Genomic DNA, 19,738 nt, shown 5'->3' on the forward strand with positions numbered 1-19,738 from the left:
AATAAAACAGCCTTCAAAGATATTTCAGGCTTACTGTGGTAGGCACTGCTTTAGACTATACCATTGGACACTTAGGTACTTGTCAAGTACATCAAACTTTAAAGCACATTTGATAGATAAGTTCAAGAGGCATAGATCAATGAAAAAAAAAGTATGGAAGGCCTGGTATATTTCTTGATTTCCCTTTCCTTGTAGTGCCTCTGAGTACATAAGGTGATAGGAGTCCTTTGGTATGTAAGGGAGCTATGCCTGGAGTAACTATGTTAGGATTGCTACTATTGATAAGAAATCTTTTTAAAAATCAAAGCATAAAATGATTAAAGAAACTTTCTCCACAGTGAAGCAAATTTATGTTTTTGGTGTGCAGATGCAACACCAAAATAAGGGGAATATTTTGAAAATGTTTTATACATTGTAACTTGCATGACAGACACTTGAAAATTAAAGTATATTATGACCAATATAGTCTGAAAGTATCTTTTGTCTTAGCATTATATATGTTTAACACAACACCCAAAGTGGTGGCTTGGGGTAGTACAGTAGTTATTCCACCTCTACTGTACAATGTAATCACCTGAGGAGCTTTAAAAGAACACTGATAAGTAGGTCCCACCCCAGGGGTTCTGATTTAATTGCTCTGAGGTGACCCTGAGTATTAAGATTTTTGAAAGCTCCTGCAGATGATTCAAAGGTTCTGCCTAGGTTGAGAACTTGGTGTGGTAAAAGAGTATAGTCTCTGAATTACAGATTAACCACTTTGAGGATTTTAGCTAAAATTAAGTTTAAGAAACAAGCTTAGAGAAATTATCTGTAAAATAAAGATAACCGTCTATGACTAAGTGGGTTGCACTAGATCTAAATATTGATTTATAGGAAATTCAAGGCAGAAGAACATGTCAGTAAGGCTGTGGGGATGTGATCATCCAGACTATGGGACATTCTACAGGAAAAATATGATTTCTTAAAAGCTAAAATTACAAATAAAAAAGCAAAGCAAGGCAAACAAATGGAAGGACAACCTACATCTACAGAGAATTAAGAGACGTTTTAACTAATCGAACCATCTAAACCTTAGTTGGATGCCAATTCAAACAGCAAACAGTAAAAATACATTCATATTATGTGTATTTTAAACATTTTTATCACATTTGAAGAAATGTGAACTGGGGAAAAGGAAGGATTACAGATAAAATAAGTTGAGAAAGCTGAGTGGCACATGCAAATTCACTATACTATTAATCTCTATATTTATGTATTAATAAAATCAAAGCATAATCATCAGCAAACAGTAGGGGTCAAAATAGGCATCTTTTCCCACCTTTACCTGACACTGCTGAAACACCATTAGTGTATTTTCCTTTTCAGTGAACATCCATAAAAAACACTCCCCATCAAAAAAGCAAGTAATATTTCTCACAAAAGTGCAAAGGCCTACATAAAATATTGTCCTCAGTAAACATGCTCTACTGACTTCTTGCACTGAATACTGGCAGAAACCAGAAGACTCTACAATTGTTCCTTTTCAGTCGCAAGGTAGGGTTATTAAACTACCAACAGCAGAAGAATTCATAATTAAGAAACTCAAGACAGTATGGTTAAAAAAGAAACAATGTTGAGGTAAGCTGATGTTTTATGCTAACTATATTTATATTGACTAATGACTAAACTAGAACAATAAAGAGTACATATTACATAACATCAACCTGTTACACATCTTGAGTTACATGTACAGTATTTCTAGATTCTTTCTCCCAATATTCAGGAATCTTAGTTCTAATGTATCTTAAGGGGTTCTTACTCCTGACAATCTTAAAATTTAGCTATCTTTTCTCTTTGTTAGTAAATGTAGGTTTCTGCTGCTCTCACTTCTCTCTGGAATTCACTGTACAAATCTCTAATACTGCTCTCCTTTTTTCCCTTTTCTCATCATTTCTAATTCTTAAATTCCAACCTTTTCTAATTATCTTCAGTAGAACTGACTTTCAATTTGCACATTTGGGATCTGAAATTGTTTCAAATATTGTAGAATTTTTCTTGCTACAAACGGTGCACATTTTAGTAATTTGGGGTGCCACAGTTAATGAATCCTTTTAGGGTAATGATGAGGATAGTGTAAGATCAAAGAAGAGTTACTAAAGTCAAACAGAAGTACCAGGGAAAATAATCCTGGTAGAGGATTAAAAAGGAAGATAATAATAATAATAATAAATAATAATATTTCATTATATTTAAATATTAATATCTGATAATAAGTTTTCATATTATCATAGTATATAGAAAAAATATGTTGTTACTAATGTGCACTGGAAGGAAGAACAAAGACAAATGTATTAAACTTACAAAGGTATGTTTCTTTAAACTCACTAAGAGAAAGAACTTTCTAACAGAACTGTCCTAAACTGAAAAGTACTGCCCGTTGAGGTAGTAAGTTTCTCATCACTAAATATATTACAGCAGAACCAAGGATAGTGTAAAATGTAAAATGAGAGAGGCTAAACTGTCAGTTAATTCCAACTTCCAGAGTCTATGGCTTTATGACAAAATATTTACTACAAGTGACATAAGAACTTATTTTAGGATACAGATCAATTTTTAATAAGTACAAGTTTCATTATTTATTTTAATCTATGCCCAAATTTATTCACTAATGCTGTAAGTATTTATCAAGGATGATTATATGCCTGTACTGTTCTTAGCTCTGCAGCTAGTGTATGAAACCCATAAAACCCTGCCTTCCTGCCACTTACAGAGGTAGGGGGACAGGAAGGAAACAGAAGAGAAGTAGTAGAGGAGGTGAGTTTATCATATGCAAAAGTTTCCCCAATGTATAAATTTCATGTTAGCATGAAATAAATTCATAATAAATTCATCCTAAATTCTAAGTCACCTCTTCTCCGGCCATAGGTAGAAATTTTGAATTTCTCTTATTTTATATATGTCTCTAGTCAAATTCCTTTTTTAAAAAACATCCTTTTAACATTTAAAATACTTTTTATGTCGTTTTACATTTCTTAAAACCCACAGAATGTACAACACCAAGAGTGAGCCCTGAGGTAAACAACAGACTTTTGATGGAAAAAAAAAAGCAACAACAACTTTTTAGGTACTTAGTAGCTATCAGGCACTAGACCAACACTATACAAGAGAAACAATGCAAGACATATGCAATTACAAATCTTCTAGTGGACACATGAAAAAAGGGAAAAAAAAAGTTAAATCAATTTTAATATATTTACTTCACCCAATATATCCAAAATATTATCATTTCAACACAATATAAAAATTAATATCTTACATTTTTTTCTTTCAATTCTAAATCTTTAAAATCCAGTATATATTTTGTATTTACAGATTATCTCTATTTGGACTGGCCACATTTCAAGTGCTCTACAGCTACAAGTGGCTATGGGCTATTTTATCTATAGGAATTAGTATATTTTAACTACATCTCAATGCAGACACCAAATTTCATAGGAAATACCTGAACTTACTTAGATCATATTTAGCTTTCATGAAATTTATAGTTGAAAGAATAGATTCATATATCCAAGTTGTTCCAAACATATTTAAACGTCATCCAATACTGAATCAAGTATCGGTTTTTACATTCAAATTATTTAAAAGTAAATAGAATTAAAACTTCAATTCCTTAGTTGCATTAGCCACGTTTCAAGTACTCGATAGCCACATGTCAATAGTGGCTACTATATTAGATAGCGCAACAAAATGTTTCTAGACAATGCAGCAAAAAAAGTTTTTAAAATTAAATTTTTTATCATCCATCTTCTTTTTATTTGAATCGATTCTAGTTGAAAACAAGTGAGGAGACCTTTTTTTTCTTTAGAAATCATAACCTGAAGAGTCTTCCACAAGAACTGAGGCAGTTTCTTTGAATCAAAATGTCAATACTCAAAAAAATAATAATAAAAGTCTATTATTTCCAAAGTTAAGTATTCCAATCCCAAAGGAGAGAAAACTCTCAACTCCCTTACTTGATTCAAAATATTGCCATCCACCTTGCCACCCAAGTTAGAAACTTCACCATTACCTAACTGTCACTAAATCCTGTCTTATTAGCTAGGTAATACATTTTTAAAAAACTTTATTTTATCTCCTTCCACTCTACCTTCTATTGTTACTACATTTGATCACCTGGGCTATTTTAAAAGTATCCTAAAGCTAATTTTAAATACATAGGGATTATTTTGTACATGTGAACACCCATGTAAATCATCACCAAGAACAAAATACAGACCATCTCCAGTACTCTATATAAAGTTCTCTCCTGCCCCTTGCCAAGCCCTAAACTCCCAGAAACAGGTAGTCTGGTGGACTTTTGACTAGTTTTGCCCTTATGAATTTTATGTAAATGGAATTATACAGTATATAGTCTTTTATGTCTGGCTTGGCTTCTTTTATTAAACTTTTATCTTTGAGACTCATCCATGTTGTTGTTACCAACAGAACCTTTTTATTGCTATATTATTTGGAATTATATAAAATTCTGAAATTTATTTATCCAATCTCCTACTGTTAGGCATTCAGGTTGTTTCCAGTTTGTGCCTATTGTGAATAAAGCTGGTAAGAAGATTAATAATGTTGGTTTAAATATTAAAATAACTCAAAATAAATGCTCAAAATATGTTAAACTCTTTTCCTCCATTATGTTGTAGTCACAGTAGAAACTGATGCTGTATATACCACACAGAATGGACTTAGGCACATACAAAATCAGGTTTGCATTTTAAACAAAAGACATGCCATGTATACCTTCAATCATTATACATGTTAAGTACATACACAACACATTCATCACATAAACAACTGCAAACATTAATACCACATGGATAACAGAATTTGATTCAGTTTATTATCACATTTTAGCATCTGCTTTGTATTTTCTAACGCACAAAGAGATTAATCCAGGCAACCATAACAAGAGAGAAACTGGATACTGTCACCCTATCAACCCCACAAGACAAAGCATGTAAAAACATAGTATTTAATATTAAAAGACGGACAAGAGGGGTTATAAAAAGTTGATTAGTGTTAATCTGATCATTTAGACAAGCTCAGTAAATTTGAGCACATAAAACTTTCATTACTTAGTAAAATTAGCATCAGCTTATTTCCCTAGCACTACTGCTAAACGGATGTCAAGATAATGCTTCATGAGCTTATTAGAAAGGAGTGCTAATTTGCATGAATGAGTTAAATAACTGCTGTACCGCCTCCACGCAGTAGATAACATTAAAACAAATCAGAAACAAAACAAATCAGATCTGAAATAAGTATTTTATGAAAATTAGTATAACAGCAGTTATTATCATTCTAAAGTTCACACAATAAAAGGCATTTTATTGCTATAGGTTGCTTCTCTAGTATTTTAAAGCAAAAGGAAAATGACAAATAGGAATAAACCAAAGTTACTAATCAGATTTATTCAGTAAACATGTATATACATGGACAGTGAACCTTTAAAAAATTACTCTTTTGTACAAAGATCACTTGTACTTTGCCTGTAACTACTATAAAACTATAAATTCACACAAAGCAAAAAGATAAATGAAAGCTTCACATTTTTCCCCTTACCTCCCATTCTCTAGCTGCTGCTTCATTAGTAGAATCCTCATTTGTTTCCGATTCTTCAATCTTTTTTACTACTATAAATCCAGGTTCTCTGGTATATTCACCAGTATCTTCTGCATATATTTCTGGACTCCACTGAATGAAGAAGGCATACAAGTGGTCTGTCCTGTTAGAACAAGCGATTATTAATAATAGACCTAGTATTCTGTGCTGTTAGCTAGAATTTAAAAACTATATTTGTTAAATATTTTCACAAAACTTGAAGACTTAAAATATACAAAATATATACCATGCTTTATTTAAAAATAAAACAAAGCCCACTACCAGGAAGACATTAACTTAAAATTTTTTGGCTGTGTTCTGTCAAGCTCTGAGAAAACTACATTAGGATTTTCTTTAGCATGGTTTTGACAAGCTCAGATGCTGTCCACAGTAATGTTTCTTTTCTTTAAAGAAACTTAGTCATGGGAAGGAAAACTGAACCCACCATTTTGACCTCATTCACACAATGATCTAATTATCTAAAATATAAGTAAACTAACTAATTACCTATTTTGAACCCTGGACATTATACAGATTTTTTTCCAAGCTAATAGAAATTTAGTATGTTTAACTTTTATTTTTTAATTTTAATTTTTATTTTTGTGGTCTAGAGTTTTTTTTTTTTAACATCTTTATTGGGGTATAATTGCTTTACAATGGTGTGTTAGTTTCTGCTTTATAACAAAGTGAATCAGTTACACATATACATATGTTCCCATATCTCTTCCCTCTTGCGTCTCCCTCCCTCCCACCCTCCCTATCCCACCCCTCCAGGCGGTCACAAAGCACTGAGCTGATCTCCCTGTGCTATGCGGCTGCTTCCCACTATCTATCTACTTTACGCTTGGTAGTGTATATATGTTCATGCCACTCTCTCCCTTTGTCACAGCTCACCCTTCCCCCTCCCCAGATCCTCAAGTCCGTTCTCTAGTAGGTCTGTGTCTTTATTCCTGTCTTATCCCTAGGTTCTTCATGACATTTTTTTTCCCTTAAATTCCATATATATGTGTTAGCATATGGTATTTGTCTTTCTCTTTCTGACTTACTTCACTCTGTACGACAGACTCTAGGTCTATCCACCTCACTACAAATAGCTCAATTTCATTTCTTTTTATGGCTGAGTAATATTCCACTGTATATATGTGCCACATCTTCTTTATCCATTCATCTGACGATGGACACTTAGGTTGTTTTCATCTCTGGGCTATTGTAAATAGAGCTGCAATGAACATTTTGGTACATGACTCTTTTTGAATTATGGTTTTCTCAGGGTATATGCCCAGTAGTGGGACTGCTGGGTCATATGGTAGTTCTATTTGTAGTTTTTTAAGGAACCTCCATACTGTTCTCCATAGTGGCTGTACCAATTCACATTCCCACCAGCAGTGCAAGAGTGTTCCCTTTTCTCCACACCCTCTCCAGCATTTATTGTTTCTAGATTTTTTGATGATGGCCATTCTGACTGGTGTGAGATGATATCTCACTGTAGTTTTGATTTGCATTTCTCTAATGATTAATGATGTTGAGCATTCTTTCATGGGTTTGTTGGCCAGAAACTATCAAACTCTTAGAGGAAAACATAGGCAGAACACTCTGACATAAATCACAGCAAGATCCTTTTGGACCCACCTCCTAGAGAAATGGAAATAAAAACAAAAACAAACAAATGGGACCTAATGAAACTTCAAAGCTTTTGCACAGCAAAGGAAACCATAAACAAGACCAAAAGACAACCCTCAGAATGGGAGAAAATATTTGCAAATGAAGCAACTGACAAAGGATTAATTTCCAAAACTTAAAAGCAGCTCATGCAGCTCAATAACAAAAAAACAAACAACCCAATCCAAAAATGGGCAGAAGACCTAAATAGACATCTCTCCAAAGAAGATATACAGACTGCCAACAAACATATGTTTAACTTTTAAATACCAGGAACACACAGTGTATTACTGGTTCAGGGATGATCCAACCTTTTAACTCTCTTGTTCCCCTTTTCTATTTTGTTTACTAGAGTAAAGCCTAAATCCCTGATAAACATTATTTGAGGGTCAGCAACACCTTTCAAATATGTATGTTTTGTTGGCTTTAATTAGCATGGATAATTGAAAAGTGATTATAAAACTCTCCACCAGCACATACCAATCAATAACCACTGTTCTGGAAATTGTTTCTAATTTAATAAAATTTTTTAATAATGTCATTTCTTATGTGGCAACTAACACTTTAAAAAGGTACAGCTCAATATCAATAAAACAAACAATCCAATCCAAAAATGGGCAGAAGACCTAAACAGACATCTCTCCAAAGAAGATATACAGACTGCCAACAAACACATGAAATAATGCTCAACATCATTAATCATTAGAGAAATGCAAATCAAAACTACAATGAGATATCATCTCACACCAGTCAGAATCGCCATCATCAAAAAATCTAGAAATAATAAGTGCTGGAGCGGGTGTGGAGAAAAGGGAACACTCTTGCACTGCTGGTGGGAATGTGAATTGGTACAGCCACTATGGAGAACAGTATGGAGGTTCCTTAAAAAACTACAAATAGAACTACCAAATGACCCAGCAATCCCACTACTGGGCATATACCTTGAGAAAACCATAATTCAAAAAGAGTCATGTACCAAAATGTTCATTGCAGCTCTATTTACAATAGCCCGGAGATGGAAACAACCTAAGTGTCCATCATCGGATGAATGGATAAAGAAGCTGCGGCACATATATACAATGGAATATTACTGAGTCATAAAAGAAACGAAATTGAGCTATTTGTAATGAGGTGGATGGACCTAGAGTCTGTCATACAGAGTGAAGTCAGAAAGAGAAAGACAAATACTGTATGCTAACACATATATAGGGAATTTAAGAAAAAAAAATGTCATGAAGAACCTAGGGGTAAGACAGGAATAAAGACACAGACCTACTAGAGAATGGACTTGAGTATATGGGGAGGGGTAAGGGTAAGCTGTGACAAAGCGAGAGAGGGGCATGGACACATATACACTACCAAACGTAAGGTAGATTGCTAGTGGGAAGCAGCCGCATAGCACAGGGACATCAGCTCGGTGCTTTGTGACCACCTAGAGGGGTGGGATAGGGAGGGTGGGAGGGAGGGAGATGCAAGAGGGAAGAGATATGGGAACATATGTATATGTATAGCTGATTCACTCTGTTATAAAGCAGAAACTAACACACCATTGTAAAGCAATTATACTCCAATAAAGATGTAAAAAAAAAAGTATCATCTTTCAGATAATTTGTCTCTATGAAAACAAGCAATTGTTTTTTCATAAATTACTTAGATACAATACAGTTCAAAATTCTAATAAAACTAATTTTTAATGAACATTAGCCAAGGTGCAAGGACAACATTAAAATGGAAAATTCCATGCAAAAATTAAAATAAAACCAACAGTAATGACAAAACAAATCCTTACATTATTTTTAACTAAAGATATAATAGGGTTGAATATTTCATTGTAATCATCTTGTATCGTTGGCAGATCTGAGTACTGGCTCTTTGCCTTTCATGTACTCATGAATTATGCAAATCATACCATATTTTTAAAGTATTCTAATCACAGTTTGTTGAATGCACAGACTGTACTGTATATTTAGGTGAGGGGGGAGACAGAAGAATTTTATTATTATATTCCTGAAAGCAACAGTCTTCAGAGCAACAGATAAAGACTTCCCAAGAGGTACACAGACACATAAGATAGTCCTTCCTAAGGGAAGTAATCTTATATTCTGCTTCCATATGTTAATCTTATTCTAAGCTGCCTGAGAACAGTGTGGTCAAGATATCTTACAGATTGCCTGTTCTCTGCTTTCACTAAAGCAGTATCATCAGTGATCCAGAATTTTACAGGCCACAAACTGTAAAAACTTCCTCGTTGCCCAAAGTTGGTACTGAGATGGGGAAAAGTTTTAAAAGACTGGATAACAAGTCCTTTGGCATATCCGGTGGTTTCTAATTCACTGATTTCCATAAAAGTGGAGGAGTTTTTAATGCAGTTGCTCACTAATGGTCACTAAAAATAATTTTGATGAAAGGTAAGTAATTTTGGAATATAAATAGAAACATGTTGAAAGAATTGAGTGACATTATTATAATAAAAATTTTCATAGACTTTTATGAACAAAGCTTCTCAATACTTGTAATAAAAAGAAAAAAGGGAGGGGGTAGAACTGAGGGGCTGAATCCTATCTCATCATTTCAATGAACAATATTCATCAATGGATACATAAACTAATTGGAGGAAAGCCCTAAATATTTTATTAAGGCATTTCCTATATTTTACTTTTTTATATGTAATAATTATGACAATTTATAATTTATGTTGCTTTGATGAACTGTTTATTAGTAATAATTGTAAAGATAAAATTTTCTTGTGTTTAATTAACATTTGGAATAATCCAGTTGTTGATAGGCAATTTTCTTTGATTTCCACATGTATTGTGAGCAGAGGCATTGTGTATCTTTGTTCAGCACTACCTTTTCAAGTATGTTAGAACAGGAAACAAAGCATAGCATAGTTTTAGAAGGCAGAAGTAGTACCTTACTCTGGAGCAAAGGGTAACCATGCTTACTGTATATTATAAAAGGTTTAAGTTCCCAAAACTTATGGTTCTTCTTCTTTAACATAACCCATGGCACATGTAGCTGTCACTTGGCCTTCTTCACATCCAACTGTGGGGACTGAAGCTCAAAGAACTCATACAAGTGCTGGTACTGTGACTGCTGCTATTGTGACTCTGTTTTCTGCCAGCATGCATTAAACTGAGGCAGGCCAACTTGTTAGCAAGGTAGGGTAAGCCTTAGACCCTTTACTCTTTTGACAATAATCACAGAAAATTTTAAAATAAATGTAATTCCAGTACACACACACACACACATACAGATAAATTTGTAAGTATAGGTAATTTGTTGCAAAAAATGTAAAAGGGAATAAAAATATAGTACCTTAGAGTAAGATTCTATGAGGAGGTATAATTGAAATACAAATTCAAAGACAAAAAGTAATGATGCAAATTCTAACTGTTAAAGAGCACATTCAAGTGGTGTTTAAATGGATAATGGTAGAGGGCAAACTGTTAACAATGTTTAGATCCTACTGAGTATATTTAAAGTACAAATGCAAGTTTTAACTTAAAATGTCAATATTTACAATGCAGTGATGACAGACATCCTTTAGAATTCCTTAAACTTAAGATGAAAAATTTTACTGTGTAGTGGGTATAAAAAATAGTTTGAGGACCACATCCTTTTAGTAGCTTATTTAGTGCTATGTATTCTATAGTAGGCATTCAGTAAGCATTTGATGAAATTTTTAAGAAGGAAATTATACATCATTACCTGCCTTGAGGTAGGGGCTGTACCAGTTAGTATTCTGATGAACCTTCTTGATCTAAGACATTTTAAGTAAGTTTCTTTACTACTAAAACTAGGTATATGTTCACATTTTTTGCATAAAACCATGAAAGGGACTAAAATTAGAAACGGGGTAAATTAAAGAGTGTTTAAGAGGAGCTAAACGATTTTGGATAGATTTAAGGTCAGGTTTTAATCATAGACGATTTCAATACTTTGCTACTGGTGGGATGTATTATACAAAGTAATTTCAATTCAAGGAATCTCAGTAATGTTTTGAAGATTCTGTTGTTGTTTTACCTTTCTTGTGGCACAGCAAACCAGTATTCATGTTTCTTATCTCTCTGTGCATACTGCTGCATTGTTGCACTTGCTTGAGATACAAATGTTTTCCTCATAGGTTTTCCAACTCTGAGACATAAGAACTTATGTAATCGATGCCTTCTCTTTTCTTTTAAAAGTGCAGAACCTAGAATTGAGACACAAACAGTGTTATTCAATTCTCATACACTATGCTTGAATGATTTAAAATAATTTAGATTAAGTAACGCTTATCTCCAAACTTCTCACAAATAATTACAGAATAAAACGTCAACTTACCAAATTCTCTTAAGTAGCTTGTATTTTTGCCCGTCAGAGGTAAAGTGACAAGTACAGCAGGACTAATGAACTAAATAGGCAAAGTATGAGCTGACGTTACGTCTAAGCGTTAGGGAAAAGGCGAAAGATCCAGGAACTGTTGTCAAATTTCTGTTTGTGACAACTGCACTAAAGTAATCACATACACATGCGCAATTTTCTGCATGTTCTTTATCAGCCTTCTAGAACAGTATCTAAATAAGTCTGTAGAATTTTCAAAGGTTTACTGTAATACGGTTGTTACAGACAAAAATTCAGTAAAAAATCTTGTGAAGCTTTTATATGCATATGAAGGTGTGATAAAAACAATATGCTAGATTCAGCCATCAGTTTGGACAGCCTGAATTATCTCTAACCCGTCCAACCACAGATGCTGACATATGACACACTGAGAGTCTGACAACATGGTTCAATTCAGCAATCTAGACATTAATTAGCTTACGAAGGTGGCATACTGTGAAGAAAAAGCACTTAGTTATAGTCAAGAGATCTGGGTACTAGTCATGGCTTTTTTTCTGTGTAATACTGCACAAGGTACATAATCTGTCTGAGCCCCAACATTTGCACCAGGTTAAAAGAGTGAACTTTTACCATTCTTCCCACAATTATATTTGTACATTTTTATATTTATATATTTACAGTTTTATAAGTTTTATGATATTATGAAGTCACTAAAGATTAGAAACTTTAAATATTTCCCTATTATAGGATCTCAAGTTACTTAAAATTAGTTACTTAAAACTAAGTTTCTTGTCTCCCCTCCATACACAGGTACAAAAAGAAGAAACCAAACGGTAACAATCCAGGAATACCTATCTAAACTATTTACCAATTTTTCTCCTTTTAGTATTTTGTCACAATGGGATGTCCCTCCCATCAAATCCTGCACCCAAACAAACCCAATAAAATAAAAGTAGTCTACTATATTATTGGGTCAAATGGAAATGCCTCATTTTATCTTTTTCAAAGTTTCAAAATATAAGACAACTATCAGACACAAATATATCAAATAAAGATATTTATGCCAGCATTCTTTAAAACATCAAACAAATATCTTAATAGTATGAATTGTTAATAACAACTGAATGCCTTAATACAGAAATGGCTAAATTACAGGGCCATTAAAAACCATGACAGAATTATATGGGTTCAAGTTGACCCCTGAACACGGGTTTGAACTGCACAGGTCCACTTATATGCAGATCTCCTTCAAATAATACATACTATAATACTACAATACATGGTTGGTTGAATCCATGTATGCAGAACCACAGATATGGAGGGCTGACTGTAAACTTATACATAGATTTTCGAATGTGGGAGATGGGTGTGTGTCACCCCTTAACCCCTGAGTCGTTCAAAGGCCAACTGTATAATGACATGGGAAAATGTTTATTACATAATGTACTAAGTAAAAAAAAGCAAGAAACAACACTACATATAATCCTGATTTTATATGAAAAATACACGTAAGTAAAGATATATACAAAAACTAGCAAAATTGTATGTGTCTGTGTGTATGTATATACACATACACACTAAAGATTAAAGATAAATACACCAAATATTAACAATGATCATTTCTAGGTGATGAACTCAAAGTAATTTTTATAAATTTTCTAAAAACTTCCTACATTTGTCAAATGTTCTTTAATGAACATTCATTAGTTCTGAATAAAGAAAAAATTACAAAAGAAAAAATATTCAATCTTTTATAGAACTTGCTTTGAGTAAATGAATTCCTTAACATCTACTGAATATAATCCTTAGGTCGTCAGTACACCTAAATTAGACAATGCAAAGAAAATTCAGTGTTTTTAAAAACTGAATCAAACCTTTGTGTGTTGCTGGTAGGAATGTAAAATGGTGCAGCCACTGTGGAAAACAGCTCAATGGTTCATCAAAAAATTAAACACAGAATTACCATAGGATCCAGCAAATCCACTTCTGGTATATATCCAAAAAATTGAAAGAAGGAAATCGAACAGATTATTTGTATACCAATGTTCATAACAGCATTATTCACAATGGCCAAAAGGTGGAAACAACCCAAATGTCCATCAACAAATGAACTTATAAAGAAAATGTGCTGTGTACAGTAGAATATTACTCAGCTTTAAATAGGATGAAATTTCTGACACGGTACAACACAGATGAAACTTGAAGGCATTATGCTAAGGGAAATAAGCCACACACAAAAGGGAAAATATGGTATAATTCCACTTATATGAGGTACTTAGGGTAGAGACACAAATTCACAGAGACAAAAAGTAGAATGGTGGTTGTCAGGGACTGTAGGGAGGAGAGAATGGACGTTACTGTTTAATGGGTACAGAGTTTCAGTTCAGGAAGATCAAAAAGTTCTGGAAATGGATGGTGGTGATGGTTGTACAACAATGTTGAATGTACTTAATGCCACTAAATTTTACAGTAAAAATGGTTAAACTGGTAATTTTTATTTTATGTATATTTTAACAATTAAAATTTTTTAATTAAAAAGACTGAAATCTAGTATTGATTAATCTAGAATCAATACTCCAATAGAATATGAGAAATGTTAGCTAAGATACTTGAGTTATAGACCTTTTAACCCATAATGTACTAAGCGGAAGCACTGTATATTAGAAATAAAAGACAAACTATTACTATAATTTTCATAAGTAAATAGTATGAAAAAACAAAATGGTGTTTTAATTTATCCTTAGTACTGCTTTTTAAAGGAAAACATTTAATCAGACAATGATGGAACTTGTGGATACTTGGAAGAATTTCAGAAATAGATTTTTATGTCTAATTGCACTTTTTAAAAATGATGGGATTACAACTACGGCAATTGCAAATTGCAATTAGGATGTTATGAAATTTTAAAAGGTATTTTAATGATGAAACATATCAAGAACTGAAAGAGAAATGGAGAAATCAGAGGTATTACGGAACTTGTGTGCACTTTCAAGAAATAAATTGTTTAAAGACAGAATGCAGTGTGTGAGGAATGTTTAAACATGGTGGAAAAGATGCTCATTATGTGTACAACCCACTGTGGGATAAGAAAAGACAGGAGAAACCAGAGACTATGTACTTGTCCCCAGAGAAACATCAGTCAAGGGCTACTAGATCATCCTTCAGAGTGGCCTAAGATACAGTAGCTTTTGAGTCGGTGAGGAAAGACGGAGACAATATGCAATAAGATAAAGTAACTTTTTATATTCCTTAACACTTACCTTCTATATTGGTTGTTGCTATTTTATGCTTAATTTCTTTTTGTGACACCTGTTGAATATTTTCCCTTTGCTGTTTAGTTTGTTGCATTGTATGGGTTTTCCAGAGTTTCCGTAGCTCTTCTACCTCAGTCTCTGAGTCCAGATTTTGTTCCTTTCCTTGTTTTCCTTTGTTGACAATTGGCTTTTGTTTAAATTCTATTGCTTCCCCACAGGGCATACTTTCTTTTTCACCTTCTTCATGGTGTAATGAATTCTCATTAAGAAGAAAATCCTGGTCTGCATTACCTTTTATACCTGTGCTTTGTTCTTTAGGACCTGAAATTTCTTGGAGATTATCTGTAGTCTGATCTCCTTCCTTAGTAGCCATTTCAAGATTATTTAAATCAGTTTTAAGAGAAAGAGTGCCAACTTCATCGGTAGTATGTCCAGAATCGGATTTTAAGTGGTCAGGAGTACTAGCAGCCTCTGTTATGACTGTCAAACATTCTACTCCACTCTGACTGACGGTTTGCACAGATTCTGATGACGCACCAGATGATTTATCTTGTCGCAGCTCATCTGAAGAAATAAGCTCCTCTCGTATAGGAGAGAGTTCTGATTCCGTGAACACATCTTCAGAAAGAGACTCCTCGGTGCTCCTAGGGGCAGTGCTGGCACGATCATTACCTGCATCGCGAATTCTTGAGTCTATTTCATCAGTATTACTTCTTGTCATTTTCTTCAAATGGCAGAAGTCCCTTCCTGATAACTGATCTATCTCTCTGTCAGTAAACAAAATTTAAAGTTATTACTTTTTAAATTGTAGAATTTTATTTTCCACAAACTTAACACTGAATTAATATCACTAAAAAGGCTTTCCTAAAAGGATGTAGCATACATCTCTGAACAGCATATCAAAAATTTGATTGATTCCTATAGACCATGTAATTAAGTCAAGTTTTGTATCAACTGCTTAGGATCTGGGAAATATCAGTGTAAGATTTCCTGAATTGATCTACCTGAAGAGAAGTTGAAGATACCAGTTCTGGGTGAAGCTATAATTCTAAACTAAAATTTATTCACTGATGAAATATGCAAATAAAATTTTGATTAAAATTTTAAATGTCTTAATAAAATAAAAACACACTGACTGATATTACACACACACACACACACACACACACAGTGCTTATTTACATTTAAATAGAAATTAAACTAAAATAAATGACTCAAGTGCAAAGGTAAAAACCAACCTGAATAGAACTGAGGCAAAAGTGCTTAGAGGTTAGATATTAGCTAGCTGAATGGTTCATCATTACTTCTAGATTTCCATGTTTAATGGCATTTGTATATGCAAGCACTAATGTTCAATGGTTAGACAGTTTAAGTTCTGAAAGGAGACAGTGTAAACACTATATGAAATGCAAGTCAGCAATTCAAAATGATGGCTAAAAGTCTCTGATAAACAGAAATTGCATGAGTTCTTTGGAAAAAGTATTAACATTTATGCAAGTCTGAGAATAGGAGAGACTGGAAGTAAGCCGACACACAATTTATTGGCTACCTCTGGATGGTGAAGTTGGGTAACTCTATTCCTCTTATTCTAGTACTTGATATTTTTTATAATGATATGCATAATTTTCATTGTGCATAGGATAGGTAAAATTTATTTTTTAAAAAGTATTAATTAGTTGAAGTCCAGTTCCTATCTCTGCTTCCCTTGTACTGAGTGATTCACCTTAAGAAATGTATGTAAGCATCTAATCTGTGTTATTAAATGTGTAATAGTGTCATCTACTGGTGAGCCCCTAAAACTGCATATATAGGGTCTTGGAACTTGGCAAAAGTTTTGAAAAACTGTACCTGTAGATTTAATAAGACCCTTAGGTATGAGATAAAGTTAAGTAAACCTAACAGTATATAGATTAGATAAGTGTTGTAATCTTATTTTTTTATGTCAGTGATGCTGCTATTGCTCAATATAGTTCCTGAACAATACCTTTGCAATTAACTTCCCAAGCAGTGTAAGACAGAAGAAAACCAATCAAATCTTACACCTCATTTCCATACATGACATTACCTGAGTTGTTGCCAAATATTGTTTTTAATCAATTCATAAGGCAGCATTGAAAGATATTTCTTTTGGAGTAACTTTTTTAAAGGTTTGGATCAAATAGATGGTCTTTCCAGGTGATGTTGTGAATGATAAAACAGTGATTTACAAGAGGAAGGGCCCTATAGCATCTGTGTAGAATAGTTATGGATCATTCAGCATAATAGAATCCCAAAGTATCCTAATACAAATGGAAAAGCAGGGCAAGATAAAATGGATCTCACCAATGACTGGCAACATATACATACATATACTCTTCTTGTTCCTCTTTTAATCTAATCCTTCACTCCTTCACCTTTGTCTTACCCCTCCACCTGCCACAATAATCTTTATTTGCTGAGACTGATTTTGGATGATGATATATTAAATAGCTAACAGTAGAGGCAATCCTAGGAATAATCTGCACCTCTAAGGATGAGTTTACCAAGCCAAAACAGTATCTACTGGGGGGCCGTTATAATGGAGACTGTTTAAATAAAAGATTTTATTCTACCACAGGTATTCTAACAGCTCATATAGTCTGCCTCAGAAACAAAAATAATTTGCTCTCCGTCTCTTTTGTAAGTAGTTCTGTCTCACAGGGGTTAATTTTAAAACAACGATTATCATCCCTGTGGGCTATTATAGGGATAGAAATCTCAGTATCAGTTAAAGTGAAGCCAGTTTTTAAACTGTTGACAAAGTCATGTATGGAGGAATGGGGGAGTTCTTTTCTATTACATATCAATTTTCTTCTTTTGTCCTTCCCTTCCTTTGTTTGTATACCTGTCTTTTATTTTCTTCTCCTTTTATTTCTTATCCTTCCCTTTTCTTTGTTATTCCTTTAGTTAAACACATTACTTTCAAAGGCTATGCTGACCTGTAGCCTCACATCTATGTTACCTGAAACACACAAATTCCCTAACCAGTATATTCCAAGGTTAACTCTTTAAATTTGTGCAATTTGTGGGTCTTCTTCCCTGTGTTTTATACTTTTCTGAGAGAAGGGTGCAAACATATAAATCAATAAATGACAAAGCTGCTCTGGCTTTATTAATGTCAGGTCTTTGCTCGTGTGACCTCCCCCAAACCCCACACCCAACTCTTCAGGCTCTTCTAAGGAAAATTTGAAACCTACCCTTGATTACTTATATTACCTTAAATTACTAATAAAAATAATCTGAATTTATCTGAATAAAATAGGCTGGTAAACATTGAATTAAATGAGTACTATAGGTTACTTTTAAATATCAGGTTCTCTGACCAAATATACAAATATAAATCTAAAACAATTCCTAACTATTCTAGTGCAGTAAGAATAATCTTTTCAATACTACATGTATTTCTGTTTCATTAATGATAAAATGAAAAGCAGCTATAATAAAACTATTAAAAATTACTTCAGAGTTATTAGACCAGGGTCAATTATCTAGATGAAATAAAATTGCAAAGGAATATAAATATCACTCTTACATGGGTAAGGATTCCTTTATTTTGCTATCGAAAATTTCTTTGTACATTGCAGCTGACACCACCTCTTCCATTGGACACATGATGCCATATTCCTCACAGCCATTCTCTTGAACCAAGGGGTCAGTTTTATGTGGATCAAACATTATATTATTTGGTGTAATTAGCAACACACCACTGACTGTGCCCTAAGATGAAAAAAGAAAATAATGTTTAATCTTCAAAGTTTAAATTTTCAAAAATTATTCTAGATATTTTTATTTCCAATGTTAGGCCACTTACCACATATAAAAGTAGTATAGTCAAGCACTATGGCATTCTCATGAAAATGTTTTTAATAACACTCAAATTTTCCCAGTAAATTCTCCTTGTTAGCAGAGGCAAAATACAAAGAATATCATATTCACCTTCAATCAATCAAGTCAGGAATTAAAATTTACAGCCTCAGTAAAATGCTGAGTTATATCAGCAAGATAACTTCAGTAATATAAGAAGGACTGTAAAGTCCTTCAAGGCATGAGCCATGTTTTACATTAACTTGCATACAGCCTCCTGTGTTCTTCCGTCACTACAGGTATCAAATAGTTTCATGCACACACTGCAGGTTTAATAAATAATGTGCTGATAACTCAATCCATTATAAAAGGAAAATAGTATAATCTGTTTAAAATATCTTAAAAAAAAAATCTCCGTTTCACTCGATTCTGCTACTGCCTAGTTATGTGACCTCTGGCAAGCAAAGCCTCTGGGGTTGTTTATTCATCTGTAAAATTAATTAGATTAGATTACTTCTAAGGCATACAGTAATTATTTTAATCATGAAAAGCTATGAAATTTTAAATATATTTATACAAATAGTGATACAAATATAAAGAGTCCAACCCTCTCATCTTACAAATGAGCAAACTGAAGTACATAAGAAGCTGATCCCACTAATATTAGCTTAGTGTTTCTTGAATGCTTTGTATGTACCATGCTTTATATATATTATTGTTCATTTATATATATTATTGTTCAATTATAGCTCTGAGATGAGAATACAGGTGGGAAAATTAAAATTGAGAGAGGCTAGGCAATTTGTCCTAAATAATAAATAACATAGCTAACTAATAAGTGGCAGGACCAAGATCCAAAATCCAAGCAGTCCATGTTTTTTACTATAATCTTTTCACATCTGAGTTACAAACAATAATCACTTCAACTCAAGTACCAAATATTCCTTAATCCTATTTATTTATTTTATTGAAGTATAGTTAATTTACAATGTTGTGTTAATTTTGCTGTAAAGTTATCAGTTATGTATATTCTTTCTTTTTTTTTT

At 33.2% G+C, this 19,738-nt stretch overlaps 1 protein-coding gene across 2 annotated transcripts in view; it reads right to left on the reverse strand.

Annotated features, from left to right (window-relative positions):
- Positions 1-19,738, reverse strand: part of OXR1 (oxidation resistance 1) — a 361,766-nt gene that overhangs the window by 36,819 nt on the left and 305,209 nt on the right. For both annotated transcript variants that reach the window (XM_007446539.1, XM_007446538.1), the window contains 4 exons: positions 18,421-18,605; positions 14,877-15,637; positions 11,317-11,485; positions 5,593-5,755 (listed from right to left, as the gene is read on the reverse strand). In XM_007446539.1, the coding sequence (XP_007446601.1) occupies positions 5,593-5,755; positions 11,317-11,485; positions 14,877-15,637; positions 18,421-18,605 (1,278 nt within the window). The remainder of the gene's footprint in view (positions 1-5,592; positions 5,756-11,316; positions 11,486-14,876; positions 15,638-18,420; positions 18,606-19,738) is intronic.

This window comes from Lipotes vexillifer, unplaced genomic scaffold, assembly GCF_000442215.2.
Source record: "Lipotes vexillifer unplaced genomic scaffold, Lipotes_vexillifer_v1.1 scaffold327, whole genome shotgun sequence".
In the NCBI taxonomy this organism is placed as follows: Eukaryota; Metazoa; Chordata; class Mammalia; order Artiodactyla; family Lipotidae; genus Lipotes; species Lipotes vexillifer.